This window comes from Idiotropiscis lumnitzeri, chromosome 9 (genome assembly GCF_059441095.1).
Source record: "Idiotropiscis lumnitzeri isolate Australia: NSW breed Sydney's pygmy pipehorse chromosome 9, RoL_Ilum_1.0, whole genome shotgun sequence".
NCBI lineage: Eukaryota > Metazoa > Chordata > Actinopteri > Syngnathiformes > Syngnathidae > Idiotropiscis > Idiotropiscis lumnitzeri.
This window is the reverse complement of record NC_142399.1, coordinates 233,673-253,661: the sequence shown is the minus strand read 5'-3', so window position 1 is coordinate 253,661 and position 19,989 is coordinate 233,673. Positions and strand designations below refer to the sequence as shown.

The following is a 19,989-nucleotide window of genomic DNA, read 5'->3' as shown; positions in this document are numbered from 1 at the left end:
GAGAACAAAAACCGTTTCCTTTTTCTTTTTTTGGATTGAAAAAACAATTGGTTTTACAATTCAATGGCATTTTACAAAAAACGTTTCTCAATTCACCCTCTTATCCGTTGTGACGCGCTTGTGATCTCGTGCTACGTCATCAGTCCTGTTCCAATTAAAAGGACGAATAAAGCAAGAACGCACCAAATACCCGGATGTTGTTCTTGCTCACAAATTTAAAGCAAGGCTGCATTGGCCGGATACTTGGCTAGCAAAATATCCCATGATGCATTTGGAACTGCTCTCACGGAAGTACATCAGAAGCGGAAGTAACAAGTACTCACTACGCTCCAATTTACAAAGAGACTCGCGTGAAGAAGATTTTTGCTTACATTATTGTGAGGAGAGGACTTGGCGAGTTGACGATAGCGGATTGTATTTTCTTCATTTTGAACGGGCAACGACGAGACAGGTGAAGCGAGCCGAGCTGACCTCGACCGAACCGGCACTGAAGCTACAAAGCGCTCCAGAATGAACGAGACGGCGGGCCTGCGTTTCCGGAGGCAGAACAGACATGACGTCATCACCGACCACCAAGCCGAACGCGTGCGCAAGGGCAACGGGTCAGGCGACACCACAACAACGCGACAGCCAATGACGTCAACACAACAACATGACGGCAACACAACACGACACCCAATGACGTCAACACAACACGACAGCCAATGACATCAACACATGACAACAATATCACTTCATTTGGCAGGACGTACAGCGGGCGTGTGTTCCGGGCGACCTTGCTGTCTGTGGGGGGCTTCCTGCTTTTGCCCCTACTCGTCATCGTGCTCATCGTGGAGTCGCCCATCCAGCCCGACGTGCTCATGTGAGTCCACTGCTCGCCACTACGGCCTTTTGATAGACGCTGGACCGTAATACAATACAACTTGATTTCTATAGCGCATTTCACAACAGCTGGAGCTGCAACAAAGCTCTTTCCATATGGCGTCATATGAATTAGCAGGAAATTAGAACACAAACTAAAATACAAACACATCTGCAGTAGATAGCAGAAGAACAGTTGAACAACGACAGTCTCGTGTTGAGACGAAAGTTAAAGACACCATAAGTGCTGTCTTCTTTTCGTTGAAATTCAAGAAATTAAGTGATATCCAGATTTTGATTTCCTCTAAACAGGACAAATGTGGTCTCAAGGAGTCTGCATAGCAATGGAAGGAAATTCCATGTTTTCGTATAATGGAACCTAGGGGCAGCAAGTACAAGGGGAAAAAAAAGCAAGGGGCCCAAAACGGAACCTTGGGAACCCCAGACGACAAAGGGCCAGAGAAGGACTCAGAGCAACCAAGGCAAACACAAAAGGTCCTGCCAGCCAAATAAGATCAAAACCACTCGAGAGCGCTACCACTAATGTCCACCTGGTGCTGTAAACCAGCCAGAACAATACAGTGGTCCATCGTGTCAAACCCACACAGTGTCCAGTGTCGTTTGCCACGAGGAGATCATTGAAAAGTCGCACGATCCGGCCGTGGCTGGGGAGTCAAGCTCAACTTGTTGTGTGGCCGCCCAGGTAACGTCAATCACTCGTATGTCAAATCATCTTTCCCCTTTGCGTGAATGCAAACGGCAGCAAGCCGTTCCAGCCTTCCAAAATAAAACGAGTGTTAGCAAAAAAATAAATAAAGAGCATCCTATAATATTGTATTTCATGAAAAAAAAAAAAACGGTTGTGAGTCCTGGAGGTGTCAAACAATTGATCTTCAAATGAACGAACCATTTGAAATCATTCCAAGATCCTGTTTAACCGCTACGCGAATTTGCGAGCGACCAAATTGATGGACTATTTGACAGCATCGTGGGACAAAATTGCTTTTTGGCCAATGGGTACGTTTCACGAAAAACTGCTCTTCACGCGACTGTGCTTCAAAATGGCCGACGATGATGTCATCCCCGTGTCCCGCAGGCTGAAGGAGCCGCCGCCCATGTCAGGCTGCTGGGAAGCCAACACTAAGCTGCGTCTCGCCCGCAGACTCTACGAGGATGCCGTTGCCGGACCTGAGTCGATCGCCAACGTCGGAGGTCGCAGCGCCACAAACGACAACATTGGACGCTAAGCTAGCTCCCGAGCTGACCGCGAGCGTGTGTGCGTGCAGATGTTTTTTATAGCGGAACAGCAGACGGAAAGATCGTGAAGCTGACTGGTCGAAGAATTCACACGGTGGCCAGATTGGGAAAACCTCCCTGCGGTGAGTCAATGACGACGACGACCTCACGCACACGCGTCCTTACGTTGGAGCAAAAGCGCAGTTGTTTGTTTTCCATGGCAACAATTCTGCCACAAACGGGTGCAAACAAACTTTGGAGAGGAAGCGGTCAGCCAGCGTGTTTCCTGTTACGTCTTTGCACATCAAGCGAAGCAACAAGTGCGTCGGGCCACTTCTCGTTTCCTTTGCAGAGAATGTGGAACGGCTTCCACTTGGATCGAGAAAATCCTTTTTTCCAAACTTCGAGCCAATTCTTAAGAAATTGTTCTTCATGAAAAACTTGTCAGTCCCAAATTGGGCCTTGTACGGTCCAAAGTCGGGTGAAAAGTTTCCAACGTGGAGAAACTTTTGGGTCCCTCACCGGATAAATGAGCACCACGTTCGGTTATAAACAAAACATTCCGTCTTGATTTTTTGCAGCAACTTGAGTCGCTCTCGGACGGAAAATCGCTGAGTCGTCATAATCAATTGACCGACAACTCATTGATTACGTATCCGATCGTCTTCAAATGGTCCAAATGCTGCAGATTCCAGCTTCGGTACAGAAAATATCGATTTGTCGTCGTACGTGAAAGCAGACTTGAGTCTCGTCTTTTCAAAATAAGACATTTGCAATCAATCAGCAACATTCTTGCCCATTTTTCAAACAAAATGACCAAACCAGCAACGGCAGCATAATGCATTTAGGGAACAAATAAATGTTTCAAAAAAAATTTGGATCCAAGTCACGCATTGTAAAAAGTGTGGCGAGCTGCAGAGTTTGTTTTGGAAATCTTGTGACTTGGCGTGTCTGCGTGCAGAGTCTGCGGAGGACGAGCTGACCTGCGGGAGGCCGCTGGGCATCCGAGCGGGGCCCAACAGCACACTATTTGTAGCCGACGCCTACTTGGGCATCTTCCAGGTCAACCCCAGCACAGGTAAGATGCCCGCTGGCCTCCTTCGTTGCCAATGGCGTCTTAACGCGTTCTTTCTTGGCCAGGCGAGTCCGTTCAGCTGGTGTCGGGCGGTCAGGTGGTGGGCGGCAGGCAGTTGCTGTTCATCAATGACTTGGCAGTGACGCAGGATGGCAAGAAGGTGTACTTCACCTCCTCCAGCAGCAGGTGGCAGCGAAGAGATTACCTACATCTCATCATGGAGGCCACGGCTGACGGACGGTATGGCAAAATGCGGCGGACGCAGACGGGCTTGGATGCGTTCCTGACGCGCTTTGACTTCCTGTCAGGGTGCTGGAGTACGACGCGGAGAGCGGAGAAGTGAGCGTGGTCATGGACAACCTGCGATTCCCCAACGGCATCCAGTTGCTTCCCGACGAAGAGTCTGTCCTGGTGGCCGAGACCACCGTGGCGCGAATACGAAGGTAGTGCCAATGATGATCATGGACTGGGAACCACCCATTTAAAAAGACAAATAAAATCGTGTCCAGTCCACTCCGAAGGCGCATTTCGACAAAAGCTGGCCACCGTTGGCTTCCGTAGGCGAGAGGAGGCTCTCAGGCGTGCCTGCGTGGCGGCCATGTTGGCAATCCCTGAAAAGCATGGACATATAAGCTTAGCATCGTTGTTGGCGGGCCGCGTCTTATCAATACCTGGCTGGTGCCAACATGCTCTTTCTCATGCAATATACAGCTGCAAACCTTCCATTTTGATATCTTTCCCCCATTTGGTCACCGACACAATCCTTCATGACTTTCACAGATCCTTTGTGATTTCTTTTAACGTAGCCTCTGCACTCCGCATTGCAGTGCGTTGCCAGATTTGCACGCACTGCACAAATGATGACTTTTCTTTCAAACAAATGTCACACCATCCTGATATGCAGAATTTCAAACTAGTCAAGTCAAGAATGGCAAGTCAGGCCAACTAACTCTTGGACTTTGTGGCAGGGTCCACGTGGCGGGACTGAACAAGGGTGGTATGGACACTTTCATGGACAACCTTCCTGGTTTCCCTGACAACATCCGGCCCAGCTCCAGTGGCGGTTACTGGGTGGCTATGTCCGCTGTGCGCCCCAACCCTGGCTTTTCCATGTTGGACTTCCTGTCGCAGAGACCCTGGATCAAGAAATTACTCTTCAAGGTACGCATCCCCCTCCCAGCCTTATGCCGACCGACCAACAAGACTTTGTGTGTGACTACTTTGTCTCCGCCCCTAGCTCCTCAGCCAGGACGCCATGATGAAACTGGTTCCTCGTTACAGCCTGGTGGCCGAGCTCCACGACGGCGGCATCTGTTCGCGGAGCTTCCACGACCCAGACGGGCTGGTTGCGGCGTACGTGAGTGAAGCACACGAACACGATGGGAACCTTTACCTGGGATCCTTCCGGTCGCCTTACCTCGCCAAACTGGACCTGAGCCTCGTGTGATGACGTGACCCGCCGACGGTCCAACCATCATTCGTCCCTTGCTTTTTATTTTGACACTTGTTTTGTTTGCATCGACGTCATTTCCTCGTTCCTTGCTCTCTGTTTTTGTGTTTTTTTGCTGTTGCATGAGAATCGAAAAATGCCTGCCAGGCTCGAGTTTAAACTAATGTGTCAAATTGTGTGTTCACGCTGGAGTAAATAATGATCCATGACACCAACAGCAGCTCTCGGACATGTGACAAGGAGGCGGGATTGTTTTGGGTTTGAATCATCATTGCAATCAAACCTGCACGAGCCTCCTCCAAAGGAGAATGCTGCGAGATATACTCAGTTTGGACTGAACACAATAAATGAAAGCAAATTTGTGCAGACTTCAAAGCGTCGTTACTGATGTGATTTCATTCAGCTGTGCTGCTTTTAGCATCATTGTGTGGTCCTTGTGTGGCATTACAGCCGCCACCGAGAGGAATTGAGTAGAACACGACCGACTGCGTTAGCAAGAGTCCATGCGTGCGCAGTTGCATGTCGGCCACACCTCAACGCTCATGAATGGTACCGGGAGGCGGCTTTCAGTTGTCAATCTAAAAGTTCACGTCTGGCCCAGTATAGCGCGTTCTTTAACAGCTAAAGATAGGCTGAGACCAGTGTAAGGTCGATCGCGACAGACCGCGACCTTGCAAAGTGTGACACGGCCACAAGCACACAAGCCACCCGCATATCCAACTTTATGTTGCGTCGAATTCAGGTTTGTCATTTGAACATCATCATGGAGAATTGTGGGTACTAATTTGGTCACAAAGGTCGCAAGTTGTTGTCTTCTTTGGCGAAAAGAAGCTTTACGACATCACAAAAGCGTTAAAACACGAGAGGGAGAGCAGCCGGCGAAAGACAGTCAACAGCAGCACAACAATAGAGATGGAGAACTACTCCAAGGCGGAGACCATCCTCCCGATGGTGCAGAAATACTTTGAGCGCATCCTGCCGGCGCAGTGGAACATGCTAGCCGCAGGGACCATCGATTCAGCCACGCAGGTCACCCTTGCGGACATGTGCACGGACATCATGCAAAGTCTGTGCGCCGACACCATTCGAGTCATCATGCCAGAGCCTAAAAACTCCACTCGGAGTGTCGACAAGAAAAGGATGAAGCTCAAAGTGGAAGGCGGCCTGAGCACCGCACTAGCCTCTGCGCTCAGCGTCCCGGAGCAGCCCAGCAAGAGCTCCCAAAAGCTGGACTCTCTCTTCAAGAGGGAGCTCTCTCAAAGGGTCAATCACATTTTGTCCACAGCCGCCAGCACCGACAGCCAGGTGGTGCCGCTCATCTACATCCCGGGAACCTTCACCAAGATTGACGTTCTGGCCAAGATGGTGCTGCTGGCCTGCGGTGCTCTTAAGGTTTACTTGAGCAAGATGGCTCAATACACAAAGTGCTTCAGACCGTGTTGTCGCCAAAAGAAAAGACAAGAATCGCCCTATGACTCAAAGTGCGGGAACGTGTGCATTTTCAATCGGGAAGAAACCACTGAGGCGGTGATGCAAATCCTCTGTAAATGGACTGACACCGAGGGCAAGTCCCTCTCACTCAGAACAAATCGTGAACTTAAGAAAACAGCAGCTGAAATTGTGGAGACCATCATCAACGACCTGCACTACCCGGAATCCTCGGAGGAGGGGCACAGTCGCTCTGCTACGCCTCATTTCAATCTGGGTCTGATAAAGGATCAACTTTGTGAGTTCTTTGACTCCTGCGTGTCGCGCACAAGCAGCAGTGAATCTTCTCGCAAACGCCACTTTTTGAACTTTAGCCAAAAGACTTTCAAGGTGTTGACCTCTGAGCTGGAGAAGTTGCGGTGTCGCTGCATGCGTATGCGCTGGGAGGAAGAGATTTGCCTACCTGGCAGCGTCCTGCAGACCCCCGAGCCCGACACTGAGCTCAGCTTCCAGGGAGTCCGGCCAGGAGTTGAGGACCTGTTCCACAAAGTGGCATTACCTGCTGGGGATACGAGCACTGATGTGGACACGATGAGACACAAAGCCAACAAGTTCTCACGGGATCTGGCAGACAAAATCTACCATTACATGACCGCCAACCGGACAACGGTCCAGCCAGCTGCAGTGTGGAGGTGCGTCTCAGAGCCACTCTTTTTGGAGGTGGATGAGGACAACGCCGAGGATATCCAAGTTCTGCAAAAGATGGTGGAAGATAGGGTGGCAAAGTTTGTACAGCAACTGCTCCTCTGGCTCAAGATGGAGCCGGTGACGAGGGGGAACCGCACCAATGAGGTCTACGGTTGCTTGAATGACATAGACACGCTCATCAGTGGTGCCTTGATCCCACAGAAAATTCCGGTAGCATGTCTACTAGATAGGGACGGACCTTGGCCAAAGACCCCACCCGTGAACGAGGAATCTGGCAACGAGCTCAGTTATTCTCAACGTTATGCTTGGGCTTCCTCACACCAGCCAACAAGAATGCAAGTCAACATCGGAAACCCCGGGCCGCAGCATGGCCAAGAGTTTGTCTTGTCGGATGAAATATGGAGCTAGGAACCTTTGGTGTAGACACAGTTGCAAGGAGAAAATAACAAAATTGTTTTATGTCACAGAGGTGTCACATAGGTCACAAATGTACAACGGCGAAAAATGTTGGTATTTCATCACGGAAGCAAGTCAACGCTGGCAGGAGCCAATAAGATGTCAAAGTATGCAGGCTACATGAAGACGTCATCGCAGTGAGGGCTGTCAGTAAGGGAAGGTTGTCGCCCAGCAAGGGAGTAGGAAACACCAGAGCAGAAACAAGTGTCAGAACCCTCAGACGGGGGTCAGTAAATTGGTAAATAGCTGGACATTGCGTTGGAATCCCGGTAGTAAGTGCAAAACGACAGTTACGTAGGGAAATAATTGACTGCATCCCACACAATGACATAATTAAGTGATTCCATGTTTAAAAGCCTTGTGACGTCATCAGTATGTGGTCACAAAAACATCCGTTGTTGGCTACTCTGATGAAGAGCTATGTGATGACACAAAGGTGTCAAAGCTCTCGCAGCAGCAAGAGCAGCCGCCAACAATTTGACGACAGCAACGGCAGCACAACAATGGAGATGGAGAACTACTCCATTAAGGCGGAGGCCATTCTCCCGATGGTGCAGAAATACTTTGAGCGCATCCTGCCGGCGCAGTGGAGCATGCTAGCCGCAGGAACCATCGATTCAGCCACGCAGGTCATCCTGGCAGACATGTGCACGGACATCACGCAGAAACTCTGCGCCGACACCATTCGAGTCATCATCCCGGAGTTTAAGCAGCGCATTCAGAGTGCCGACAAGAAAAGGATGAAGCTCAAAGTGGAAGGCGGCCTGAGCACTGCGTTTGCCTCTGCGCTCAGCGTCCCGGAGCAGCGAAGCAAAAGCTCCCAAAAGCTGGACTCTCTCTTCAAGAGAGAGATTTCGCAAAGGGTCAATCACACGTTGTCTTCCGCCAGCACCGACAGCCAGCTGGTGCCGCTCATCTACATTCCGGGAACCTTCACCAAGATCGAAGTTCTGGCCAAGATGGTGCTGCTAGCCTGTGGTGCGCTCAAAGTTTACCTGAGCAAGATGGCGCTATACACAAAGTGCTTCAGACCGTGCTGGCGCCAAAAGAGCAGACAGGAACCTCCCTGTGACTCAAAGTGCGGGAACGTGTGCGTTTTCAATCGGGAAGAAACCACAGAGGCGGTGATGAACATTCTGCGCAAATGGACCGAAAGTGAGGACAAGTCCCTGTCACCAAGTACGAGTCGCGAACTTAAGAAAACGGCAACGGAAATTGTGGAGACCATCATCAACGACCTGCACTACCCCAACCCGATGGAGGAAGGCCTCAGTCGCTCTTCTACGCCTCATTTCAATCTGGGGCTGATAAAAGATCAACTCTGTGAGTTCTTTGAATCCTGCGTGTCACCCAACAGCAGCAATGAATCTTCTCGCAAACGCCACTTTTTGAACTTTTGCCAAAAGAAGTTTGGCGAGCTGACATTTGAACTGCAGAAGGTTCGGTGTCGATGCATGCGCATGCGTATGCAAGAGGAGGTTTCCCGGCGTGGGGCTCCAGCACCAGACGCCGATAATCTGCTCAGCTTCCAGGGAATCAAGTCAGGCCTTGAGGATGTTTTCCACAAAGTGGCGCTACCAGCCGGGGGTGTGAGCATAGATGTGGACGAGCTGCGACATGAAGCAGACAAGTTCTCGATCGACTTGGCGGATAAAATCTACCATTACATGACCACTAACCGGACCACGGTCCAGTCAGATGCAGTGTGGAGGCGCTTCTCAGAGCCACTCATCTTGGAGGTGGACGAGGAAAAACCGGAAAACATCCAAGTTTTGCAGAAGATCGTAGAAGACACCGCTACCAAGTTTGTTCAGCAACTGCTCCTCTGGCTCAAGATGGAACCGGTGACAAGGGAGAACCACGCCGATGAGGTATACGGTTGCTTGAACGACATTGACACGCTCATCACAGGAACCGTGATCCCAAAACCGAAACAGGAAGTAGACTGCAACGACACCAGGCCCGAGACCCCAACCTCAAGCATTCACAATGTGTGCCGGCCTTCCACACAGGTAGAGACGGTCACCACGGAAACCAGGATCAGCCAAAAGCCATTGGAGACGCACAGCGCCCAGGCAAAGACTCCGCCTTCTGGTGTGATCCGCGTCGCTTGGCCGTCGCCCCTGCGGCCGCCTTCCGTGCAGGAGAAGCGTTTGCACAGCAGCACGGTCGCTTCCCTGCCAAAGAGTGCGTCCTCAGATGTGACGTCGGGCCGCTCGGCCTTCGTTCTGGAGGAGATGGTCACGTCGCTTGTGGCGGTGCTCATAGTGCAGCTGCTGACGCGCCTCCAAAAAAAGCACAAGAGGGTGGTTCTCTCGCGCGACACTTTGCCAATCATCCAGCGTTTGTCCAAGAAGGTGCTGCAGGACCCGCGCTTGTGTGCCATCACTGAGGCCGACATTTACAGCGTCAACAAGGTGATGAAGGGTGTGATCAAGGAGCTCCTCCGAGAGTTTGACTGGAAGCGCCGGCTGCCGGGAGCCTTACTGTCTGATGAGCTCAATTTTGACAACAGCCTCCTGAAGCTGCTGATGGTCAACTTAGAAGCGCTAAAAGCAAGCCAGCAACGCAGGACACTAAAGTTGTTTTCTGCTGCGCGCAGGGCTTTCTTTCGAACCGTCTGCTTACGCGCCTCGAGCAGCAAGAAGGAAATCCCGACACATGCTGAAACAGATTCACAGACCAGTGCCAGCGTTTAACAGTGAAAACATTCCGGTCATCTGCGGAACCAAAGCTTGTGCCATCATCTTTTTGCAGACACTGATGCTGCTTTGCTCATTTCCAGGACAATTTCCATTTCATTCATTGGGGTGCTGGCACAAAGTGGGACGGAAAGTGCCCCACACTTGACCTTGAATAGCTTCTGTGTTCAGTTCAAGTTGACTTTACTATCCCTAAGGGAGATTTGTCTTGCAGACATGCTAAAGACAGGACACTTTAGAAGTTGTTCATCTATATTGAAACAAGACATTTGAAGAAGTAGTACACCGTACGGAGAAGCTCTAGACAGCTGACATATACAAACACAGGCTAGAGAGCCTGTTCTACTTTGTTTGCTCTTGTGGCATTTTGAAATGTTATTCCTCCGGGGACGGCAGTCTCTGGTCCGACTTGTCCGGTATGTGGGGACTCGAAATCTCTGGCTGGTGGGAAGGACTCCAAGCCGTGCGGTTCTCCTGACGAGGGAACATCTCTTGTCGGGAGGCATCCGTACGGGTGGACGGAAGACTTTTCTCACCTTAGGTGTGGGTCCTTCAAAACATGTGAACTTGATGAGCCACCGTGGCGAACATGTGAATGTCGTATTGGTTGTCACACCAACCTGTAACACTGGTTAGGCTTGTGAGTCATCAGGGCCCCACCTGATTCCTCAGCAGGGCGTCACCTGCTGGTCCAAATAACCTTGTCAATATAAGAACAAGCATCCTCCCTCCACCTGTCATCAGTCAACAACATGGAAGACATTGGCCAGAAGCTTTTAACGGAAATGGCTAAGGGCCATGCAGGTGAGTGAATATTGCTCGATTCCTGCAAGACGGGCGTAGACTACTTTGATTACTAAACCTTGAGAGCCGACCCAGTGTGTTGAGTGGGACAAATCCGTTCCGGTTTACAATAACAATCATTTCCAAGTGTGACGTGAAGTTGGAGTCAACTGACACAAGTCAAGCTCTGCTTGTTTTGCAGAGAAATTCCTATCCAAGCTAGGAGGAGGAGAAGGAGCGGATGGTCAGGAGGACAAGAAAGGAGGTTTTGACGCCGGAGACCTCGTGTCCATGGTCAGTGGAGGCGATAAAGGAGGTTTTGACGCCGGAGACCTCGTGTCCATGGTCAGTGGAGGCGATAAGAAAGGAGGTTTTGACGCCGGAGACCTCGTGTCCATGGTCAGTGGAGGCGATAAGAAAGGAGGTTTTGACGCCGGAGACCTCGTGTCCATGGTCAGTGGAGGCAATAAAGGAGGTTTTGACGCCGGAGACCTCGTGTCCATGGTCAGTGGGAACAAAGACGATGAGAGCAAAGGAGGAGGTGAGTTGTCAGCACCAGAAAAACAAGAATTTGTCACGCAAGACCAACTTTGTCTCATTTCCTCTGTCGCAGGATTTGCAAAAACTCTGAGTGATCTTTTCTAGAACTGCCGACGTGCTTGTCAAGCTCCTCCACGACAATCACGCCACTGCTTCAAACGACATCTGAACGTGTACAAGTGACAAGACGTGAAATAAAACCAACCAAAACAGTTCCAAGAACGAACAGTAGTTTGCCTCCTCACTTTTTCGGCTGCCTGATGAAAAGCACGATTACACCAATGTGCTGTGACTTGGAACTCAAACAAAGAAAACGTTTTGGTTTTTGCTTTCAAAAAGTACGTGACCCTGCCAAGAGACGCAGCTTGCACCGTGTTGACAAATACTGCACACGACCACCAGGCACACTTCAAAATAAACGTAATCGCGCCCCATAGCGTACGTGCGCTGCACTTGGCTAACATGAGCCTTCCATGACCATCGTCAGCTGCGCTCAAGACAATTTCCCAAAATCCTTCTTGACACGTCTCAACTTGAACAAAAGCAGCAACACAAAAAGTTGGCAGGTTGAGAGCGACACGTCTCCAACGAGCTGTGTGAGCCGGCCGTGGCGGGACGTCGAAAACGTCACGTCTTCATCGACGTCATTCGCAAACTTTGAAAGCACCGCAAACGTGCCGAAAGATCGGCCATCGGGCCGTGAACATGCACAACTTTCCAACGTGTGTGTATTAATATTTTCAACGATGATGCATGAAGCGATAGGAAATGCTAGCTGGAAGCAGTCGACGTAAAGAAGTTTTCTTTTTTTCGACACTTGTGCACATCTATTTTGAGCTCAATTTTCGTTTTCATCCTCTCCTGTGTTTTCTTCCACGTGTTTGAAACTAAGTTCCGCTTCAACAAGCTAAATGTTTGCACTTTGTTTTTTTGCACCATCACTGCTGCCAATCTTGAATACGCTCTTCTTGTTTTGGTCGCACTTATTCAATTGTTTGCCTTGGCCCACTCTTTCTTTCAATATTTGTCTTTCCTTATTGAAAATCCTTTTCCATTCTTTGTAGAAATGGAGGGGGGAGCAACGTCCAATGCGACGGCGTTTTTACCGTGCATACAACAAACTAGCATCGTGAAACGCTTTTCTGGCGGGGACGACACGCCAACCGCTCGTCCTCTACATGATGCAACGTTCAACTAACATGTCACAAATGTTCCCACGCAGTACGCCCATTTTGGAGTACGTTGGGACACAGACTGTACTTTTTGTTTTTGTTTTGGTAAGCCACGGGATTAGCAAGGCTGCCAAACGCCAAATTAGCCAAGATGCTAAACGTTGCAATCGACGCAGCATTTTGTCCGCAGGCAGATTTCGGGCCAATGAAACCGGATAATCAACAATATTGCGAGAAGCAACGTGACGCAAATGAAATGCGGGACAATTATGTGACTTCCAATGAAAACATTCTTCCCAAAGCGTGTTGACGAATCTTTCAGGTGACACACACGCACACAGGCAAGGCGAGTGACAGGTGGAGCCGGTCATTCCGGTTTGGACATGCCCATTTCCTGCCCTGCCAATAAGCAAAGCGAGTCGTGGTAAGAGTTCTGACCTCTCCTGACACGCACACGCTGAAGATGGATAAACTGGCTGAGATGGTTGGCGAAAAAGTGGGTGAGTAGAAAACAACTCGTTGGCTTCTTCGTAGCGCCGTTGGCCTACTCCATTTTGTCAGCTGTCACATGACATGACACGCTGGAACAAGTCAAAAGATCTTCAGAATTGTATCGCATTCAGAAACATGTCGCTCGACGGTTTGGTCACATTAACGCACACACACACACGCAAAACTTTGTCAACGTCTAATACTTGTTTACATTATCACACGTGGCAAAAAAAATATTTCATTGCAAGATCTGTTCCCGATTGCCGGAATGGTTTACTTTGAGTCATTTATGAATGTGAACGTGTTACTTTATTCAATATCACAAACGATGATCAAATGAAATGATTGAGTTAGTGCGTGTAACATGAGTGAATATGTTACAGTTAGACTTAATGGAAGAGTAAAATAATAAAATAACTCATTTGTTCCATCCATCCATCGTCAGTTACAGAAAAAAAAGGGTCACATTGCAGGTACATGAATGAAAATGCTAATTATTTCGCAAGATTGCATTTTGAGAATGCATCCCTGATGAGCTCCCCTGAGGTTGTGACAAGACTGACATTGTACAGCAGTTTTATACTGGAGGGATGAACTTTGCCCTTTGGCATATTTGTCATTGGAGCGATCCAAACGTCATTAAAAGTAAACAAGTTACATGACTTTAATATTATGATACTTGCATATCTTTAAAAGGTCATTTGTGTCCATTGCGTTACAAGCGGCCGCCACCTTTGTGGAATTTCCTGAAAAACAGCTTCAAAAGCCTCCAAAATTCTCCGCAAACAAGAAATTGCCGATTGACGATTTAGACGCGTATTGACTATTCTCCCGCTCTTCTCACCAACAATGTTCCATTTTTGTCATTTTTGAGTCAGCAAGCGATAGATACCGTTTGAAATGTCACCATTTGGACGCGTTTGACTTCTTGGAATTTCCTGACGTGCCAGATTCTTGGTGTAAATTTGGAAGTGAAACGTGTCAGCTTCACTGAGTTGGACACACGTCGAAGAACAAAGGATGACAAAACATCAAGTTATGATCTTGTGCTCCCAATTTGAAGGCACTTTTGGACAGACTTTCAAGAGATGCAGGCCTCGGTCAAACGTACCGGGATTGTCACGCTCGGTGGCACGAGAAAGCCATTTTCTATGCGTCCTTTCTGTAAACTTTAAAATACCACAAATTTCACCAGGCTCAATGAGAGTGCAAAGTTGGGGGAGTTTTTGTGCACGGTTTGTGTGTCATTAATACAATCAAAGGATTTGAAAAATAATAACTAGAGCTGCAAGCAGCTATAAAGGACGTTAGCGTACTTTATGAAAACTAAAAAAATCAATTATGATCAAATATAATCCCTATGAACTGCCAAAAATTTGGAAGGTAATTTTAAAAAGCCTCCTTCCTTTTGAGTCTCTTAGGCACAAGAAAAAAAAATACAGAAAAGTCAATTCCTCCCCCAAGCCATCATCCCATAAGTAAAATTGCTGTTGCATTGCACTGAGGTTGTCGTCACCATTGCAACCCCACTTTGCAATTTGACGGCTGCCGTTTTGGGGCAATGCGCACACCTCGCTGCTCTTTCATGTCGCGTTTGTGCAATGTGTAAATGGAGAGCCTTGAGCGAGGGGCCCGGCTTGCGCACGACGTTACGACACAATGTCAGTGTGTCCCCACGCCGGCGCTGCAGACCACTAATGGTGTTTGTGTGCAGGGGACATGGTGGAAGGCGCGTTCAAGAGCGCCTTAGGAGTCAAAAGCACAGACAAGGACAAAGGAGGCTTCATGTCTTTTTTGGGAGGAGACAAGGAAAAAGAGGACGAGCGCGACAAGGGAGGATTATTCTCCTTTGGAGACAAGAGAAAAGAGGACGATGACGACGACAAGGGAAGCTTCTTCTCCAAATTCCTTGACAGAGACGACGACGACGACAAGAAGGCCAAGCGGTCGGGCTTTGATGGCTTGTTCAGCGACCTAGACGGACCGGGAGCCGGAGGACCGGGCATTGGAGGACCGGGCGCCGGAGGACCGGGCGCCGGAGGACCGGGCGCCGGAGGACCGGGCGCCGGAGGACCGGGCGCCGGAGGACCGGGCATTGGAGCCGGTGGCGCGCGAGGCGGGCCAGGCTTAAGTGAGGGAGGTGAGTGTGGACATCGGCTTCAACTCAACATTTGGCAGGGTTGACATCAATTTCCGCTCAAAAGATTCACACATGCAAGCAAACAAAAGTCACCTTGCAGCGGTATATTAAAAAAAGGATGCAATCCTGATCCTTAATATTCTGCCATTTGAAAAGTTCAACAATTTCAGCTCCTCTTTGCACATGTTGAGTTTGGCAGCTCAAAACGTTTCAAATTATTCACCACGTTTGCAACTTTGGGCAACGCGATCGCGCCACGGGCGAAAAGGGTCCTGCGAGTCTTGCTCGGATTTGGTTTTTGAAAGAGTGACTAGATGGGTGGAAAGATTGTGTGGATATCGTGGCGCAGATGTGCACCTGTCAAGGCTGTCCGTTTGCGGTGCACACGCTTTCAAATGTGGAACCTGACAAAATGCGGACTTGTTGACAAGTAAGATGACATTCACAACGACAACTTTGGTTGGTGGCATCCAAAAACGGGGGTCGTGAACGCATGTTTGCAACAAACACGCGTATGTCATGTCACAGTCGTGTTGAGCCTTTTGGCAAACGTGTTGATGAGGAAATGCCCATGGTGTATTTTAAAGTCAGGTTGTACCTCCTTTCGTCTTCCATCAGATTTGTTTGGCGATCTGATGGACGTGGCTGAAGAAACGGCCAAAGGGAAGTAGAGCAACGGGGAAGAAAGTGCTTGGCTTGCTTCCTTCCCACGCACCTGCCATCTTGTGCTCGTCAACAGGCAAGCCAGCGACTACGATACACGCAGCAACCTTAACAACCGTCTTCCAATGCGTCCGTTGGCGTCCATGTCATTGTTTTGAGAGTCCTCAAGTCACGTAGCTTAGCAACAAGAAGCTCGCCGTGCTAACTTGCTGCGAACGCAAAACATCTCGGCGATGTGATGACAATGTGAGCGGACGGACTCCAGCTGGCTGTTGTTCACAATCTCACCATCCCGTGATCGTTCATAATTGAAAAGCTTGGAAAATGATTCAAGTCAGAAGAGGAAATGAGTACCTGTTGACAATTTTGAACAATTTATTTTCATGCCCGTTTTTGCGCAATTTGTGCACATGGACTCTAAAAGTTGTGTATCAAATGTGAAAATGTCTGTTAACTTCCTCTTGGAATTCCCAGATTAAAACTTCCAGGAGACTTTGCATTTGTCTGACTCCCAAATGCCATATTTTAACATTTCACGCCGCAGATGCCATTTTTGGGGTGCAGTGCGGCCTCCGTCCGAACAGCAGCAAGAAAATTCTGACCATATGCAATTCCAGGCAGAACATTTGTTCTGAAATTTCATGTTTGGAACAATTTATCAAAACATTAGCACAAAAAATGCCTGGCTTTACTGCGGGAACATTAATAATTGGATTAAAAACACCCAAAAAAAAAAACTAAGGTTCAATTCTCAACACGATCAGTCATTTTTGCATCAAGCATGCAAAGATGCGAACGTAATCATAGGAAAGAAAATCCAAAATGATAAATACACCAAGCCAGCCATTTTGTGAAGCACTCTTCTTCTCGATACAGAAAATGACGAGACGGGGAACGTTGCTCATTTTCGAATGATTAGTCGGTATTCGTGAGTCAGAGTACAATTTCTTTGTCGGCTAGAATTGTCTTGTCGACTGAGATCACTAAAATCATTCATATTAATGCTTCAAAAATGGAAATATTGACTTTGCAGTGACATTCCAACAATGCACATTGTATACACGCACGCACACACATTTTTAAAAACATTTTCATCTGAAGACAAACTTTCAACAACCCAAATAAAAGCAAATGATTCCAAACTCGGCTCAGCATTCGCAACCTCGCCGTTTGTCGTATTCTGAAACGCGGCCCAATGTGTAGAATAAGAAATGAATTCAGGCAATTTCTTGATGATTTTGAAGACAGCTAATATGGTGTGATTAAATTGGCCGCTCAATTAATGGACGCCAGTCATTTAATTGCGCGTTCTTACATTGTGAAGCATTAGCAACATTTTCTCGCACGACCCGCGTGAAATCCTCACCCGTCGGTGCAAAACGATCCTTCACAAAAGACGCGAGCTGACCTGAGCCGTGCCGGGCGTTCACGCGTCGGGGAGAAAGCGGAGGTCGAGCAGCGTTAACTCTCGACTGATGGGGGCGCTGTTCTCGTCACGCAGAATGAGGCTGCGCACGGCGATGAGCACGTCTTTACTGGGAAGGCTCAGGAGCGCATGGAGCCTCGCCGCCGCCACCTGGATGTGTTTCACGTCTGAGCCTGCAGATGAAAGCCAGTAGAAAACATAAAAGAGCCAACGGGAAGGCAGCCCTCAAAGCGACTCTCACCTGCGTTCCGCAGCAGCCGATCAGGTGCCACGTCCAGAATCTTCTGCATAACCACGGCGGGAACCTGAATGCACACCCGCCCGGAGCCCCGCCCACTCACCGTCAACACGGCCGGCCTGAAGACGAGCGCAACGTTAGAAAGTGTCCAAGGCGCACCGCCTTCCTCGGCAGACAGGAGGCGCCCACGAGTCTCACCTGAAGTAGCGCCGCACGCCACTGGCGGGCAGGCAAGGGTAGCACGGAAGGTAAATTCCGTTAGCGTCCACGTCGAGCTCGGCGCCGCACTGGCCGCAGCCCGAATACGTCACGTCGCCGTTCAGCAACGCCAGGACGGCGGAGCGTGACGAGGAGCCGTCCAAGCTGGGCCGCGGCGTGTCCTGGCAAGGCTGGAAACGGAAGGCCACCGCTTGCACCCTGAGCAGGGCATCTCCTGGGGGCGACACATACCTTGGGTCACGTGACACACGGACGACCACTCGGAATGGACAGCCAATCACGATGGCGACCGCTCCATTGTCTGCAGTTTTTAATGACATCCTCCAGGCAAATGACGCGAGAGACGATGTGTGTCTTGTCTTGTTGGATCTAACGGTCTACTTTGCCGTATGGTGTTCCACAAGGTCCTGTTTCGTTGTACTTGCTGCACGTGCCATGCGGATGACAGTCAGATCTACGTCCAGATGAGCAAAAAAGACGCTCTCTCCTCGACACCACTGTTGTCCTCTCGAAAGGAAATCAAAATGGGGATACAGAGTACGCCCTGCCCCTCAGGCGCCAGCTCACACGCAACCCCAATTGTGTATTTTCAAGGTGCGCGAGCATTGCCACCTGCATATTGCTGTGACAGCATCGTGTCCACATCCATCTCCACGCTGCAACCAGTCACACACAGGAAGCGGCCCAGCCGCAGGTCAGCGGGGTCCACTCGCCGAGCGTCGCTCCAGGGGGTCGTGTGAAGCTCGGGGAGGTCTGAGTTGGAGCCCTCCCTGACCAGGAGGAAGCGAACGTCCCAGACGGCGTCTGAAGGAGACGGAACGGCACCGCGTGGTCAAAATGTTTCGGCACACGCACACAGGCAGCGAGCCAACCTTGGTGCGTCCTCAAACGCGGAAGCCATTCCAGGGCCGAACCCCACAGGAGCAGCGCCCCCTTCTGGCCGTCGGCCCCCACAACGCTAGCCACCGCATGTCGCTCCAGAGCCGACCTGCGGCAAGACTCTGCCTCCGCTCGCCACTCTGAGACATTCGGGACCAGGATTTTATTAGATTTTTTTTTTCTGCCGTGGAATGGGAGTGTCGCCCGCGACACCACAGGCCATGTCACTCACCTGCGCTGACGTATGCGTGGGTGACGCGGAGCAGGGTGTGGACCAGCGTGTTGACTGCACGTAGCCACACGGGGGCGTCCGGCAGATGTTTCAGATCCTGAGGCGGGCTCGGCGGCGTGGACAGCAGCTGCGGTCGCCGCCGTCCCAGGAAGCGGCGGAGAGAAGAGACACAAGAAGCATCGACAGGCTGGGCACCTGAAAGACAGAGAGGGGTGAAGGTGGACCTGGGGGGGACATGGGGCCTAATGTGGGTGGTATACCCGTGGGGCAGGTGGGGGCACTGACATGACCCAAGTTGAGCAGTTTGCTGCTGAAGGTGGATTGCAAGATCTTGTTGCCCCTCCAGGTGTCCTCACTCAGCTGCAGGCCTGACTCCAATGAGGTCAAAGTTCAGGATCAAAAACCAACACACACGCCCTTGTAGTTGACTTTTGGAGACGTGCGGTTGCGTACCGGTGATGATGATGAGATCTCCGACGCCGAGGGCCGCCGCCCAGAACGCCGCCCGTCGCCACAGTAGCACCGTCATGTCCACGCCCGACTGGTCCGTCACCACCACACTGGCCAGTGGCACCAGCGAGCCCGCCGACGCTCCGCGTTTCACCTGGAACGACGGCCGCCGCTTCGTGACTCGATTGACAAAAAGCCACAGAGGCCACACTTGACGACAAACAAGTCATGTGGACGCGCACGTTCCTGACTGCAACGGCTACGGACAACCTCGCCAACAAGTACGCCCGCAACGCAATGGAAGGGAATTCCATTTTCTTCGTCCCCAATGGGCCCCAAAACAGGACCTAGTGGAACACCATTTGTGTTCTAATTTCCTGCTCATTTATATGAGAACAAATGGAAAGCGCTTAGTTACAACTCCAGCTCTTGCAAAATGCGCCATACAAATAAGGTTGGATTGTATGATTGAAATAATCAAAGGTCGGCTGAGGTCGCAGTCGTGTCTCCTTCGACACTTCCGTTTGTGTCCTTTGGGAGGCGGGCCTGGCCTGTCGTGTGACATGGACTCCAGCGCAAAGGTTTCTGCTTAGTTGGTCAAACTAACGGAGGGAGGCTAGCTTCAGGATGGCCGAGTGGTCTGCTGCCAGGATGGCCGAGTGGTCTAAGGCGCCGCGTTCAGGACCCAGTCTCCCCAGGAGGCCTGGGTTCGAATCTCGAATTTCCCCATTGTGGGACTAATAAAGGCAATATTATTATTATTATTCAATTAGCTACTGTTCGTTACCATCGACGTCCAGTTATGACACTTTTGCATCTTTTATAGTGTGAAATGATCC

General features: G+C 50.1%; 5 protein-coding genes across 9 annotated transcripts in view; 4 read left to right on the top strand and 1 right to left on the bottom strand.

The window, feature by feature from the left end:
• Window positions 1-19,989, bottom strand: part of shld2 (shieldin complex subunit 2) — a 38,829-nt gene that overhangs the window by 16,183 nt on the left and 2,657 nt on the right. For 3 of the 4 annotated variants that reach the window (XR_015845020.1, XR_015845021.1, XM_088304317.1), the window contains exons 4-11: window positions 19,154-19,304; window positions 18,961-19,068; window positions 18,701-18,895; window positions 18,462-18,608; window positions 18,202-18,393; window positions 17,569-17,803; window positions 17,374-17,489; window positions 17,115-17,305 (exon numbers count right to left, since the gene is read on the bottom strand). Coding sequence is in view for 2 of the 4 variants with exons in the window: in XM_088304317.1 (XP_088160443.1) it covers window positions 17,133-17,305; window positions 17,374-17,489; window positions 17,569-17,803; window positions 18,202-18,393; window positions 18,462-18,608; window positions 18,701-18,895; window positions 18,961-19,068; window positions 19,154-19,304 (1,317 nt within the window). In the remaining 2 variants the exon portion in view is untranslated. Of the gene's footprint in view, window positions 1-16,063; window positions 17,306-17,373; window positions 17,490-17,568; window positions 17,804-18,201; window positions 18,394-18,461; window positions 18,609-18,700; window positions 18,896-18,960; window positions 19,069-19,153; window positions 19,305-19,989 lie in introns of those variants that run through there. The other variant, XM_088304316.1, reaches the window with a different exon arrangement.
• apmap (adipocyte plasma membrane associated protein) lies at window positions 230-4,984 on the top strand. 2 transcript variants are annotated; one of them, XM_088304321.1, is made up of 9 exons: window positions 230-602; window positions 746-862; window positions 2,024-2,073; window positions 2,148-2,240; window positions 3,059-3,175; window positions 3,238-3,412; window positions 3,481-3,615; window positions 4,141-4,333; window positions 4,410-4,984. In XM_088304321.1, exons 1-9 carry the CDS (start codon window positions 511-513, stop codon window positions 4,617-4,619), a joined length of 1,182 nt encoding a protein of 393 aa, XP_088160447.1. In that variant the 5' UTR covers window positions 230-510; the 3' UTR covers window positions 4,620-4,984. The 2 variants fall into 2 exon arrangements, with proteins under 2 accessions (XP_088160447.1, XP_088160446.1); XM_088304320.1 differs by having other exon boundaries at window positions 232-602; window positions 1,958-2,073.
• LOC148329704 (uncharacterized) lies at window positions 5,146-7,182 on the top strand. Its single transcript, XM_088304319.1, has one exon. The coding sequence runs from the start codon at window positions 5,535-5,537 to the stop codon at window positions 7,164-7,166; it is 1,632 nt and encodes a 543-aa protein (XP_088160445.1). The 5' UTR covers window positions 5,146-5,534; the 3' UTR covers window positions 7,167-7,182.
• Window positions 7,589-11,465, top strand: LOC148329703 (uncharacterized). Its single transcript, XM_088304315.1, has 3 exons — window positions 7,589-10,720; window positions 10,902-11,240; window positions 11,313-11,465. The coding sequence occupies exon 1, from the start codon at window positions 7,589-7,591 to the stop codon at window positions 9,911-9,913; it is 2,325 nt and encodes a 774-aa protein (XP_088160441.1). The 3' UTR covers window positions 9,914-10,720; window positions 10,902-11,240; window positions 11,313-11,465.
• On the top strand, window positions 12,749-16,203 carry LOC148329702 (uncharacterized). The gene is made up of 3 exons (XM_088304324.1): window positions 12,749-12,911; window positions 14,618-15,043; window positions 15,662-16,203. Exons 1-3 carry the CDS (start codon window positions 12,875-12,877, stop codon window positions 15,712-15,714), a joined length of 516 nt encoding a protein of 171 aa, XP_088160450.1. The 5' UTR covers window positions 12,749-12,874; the 3' UTR covers window positions 15,715-16,203.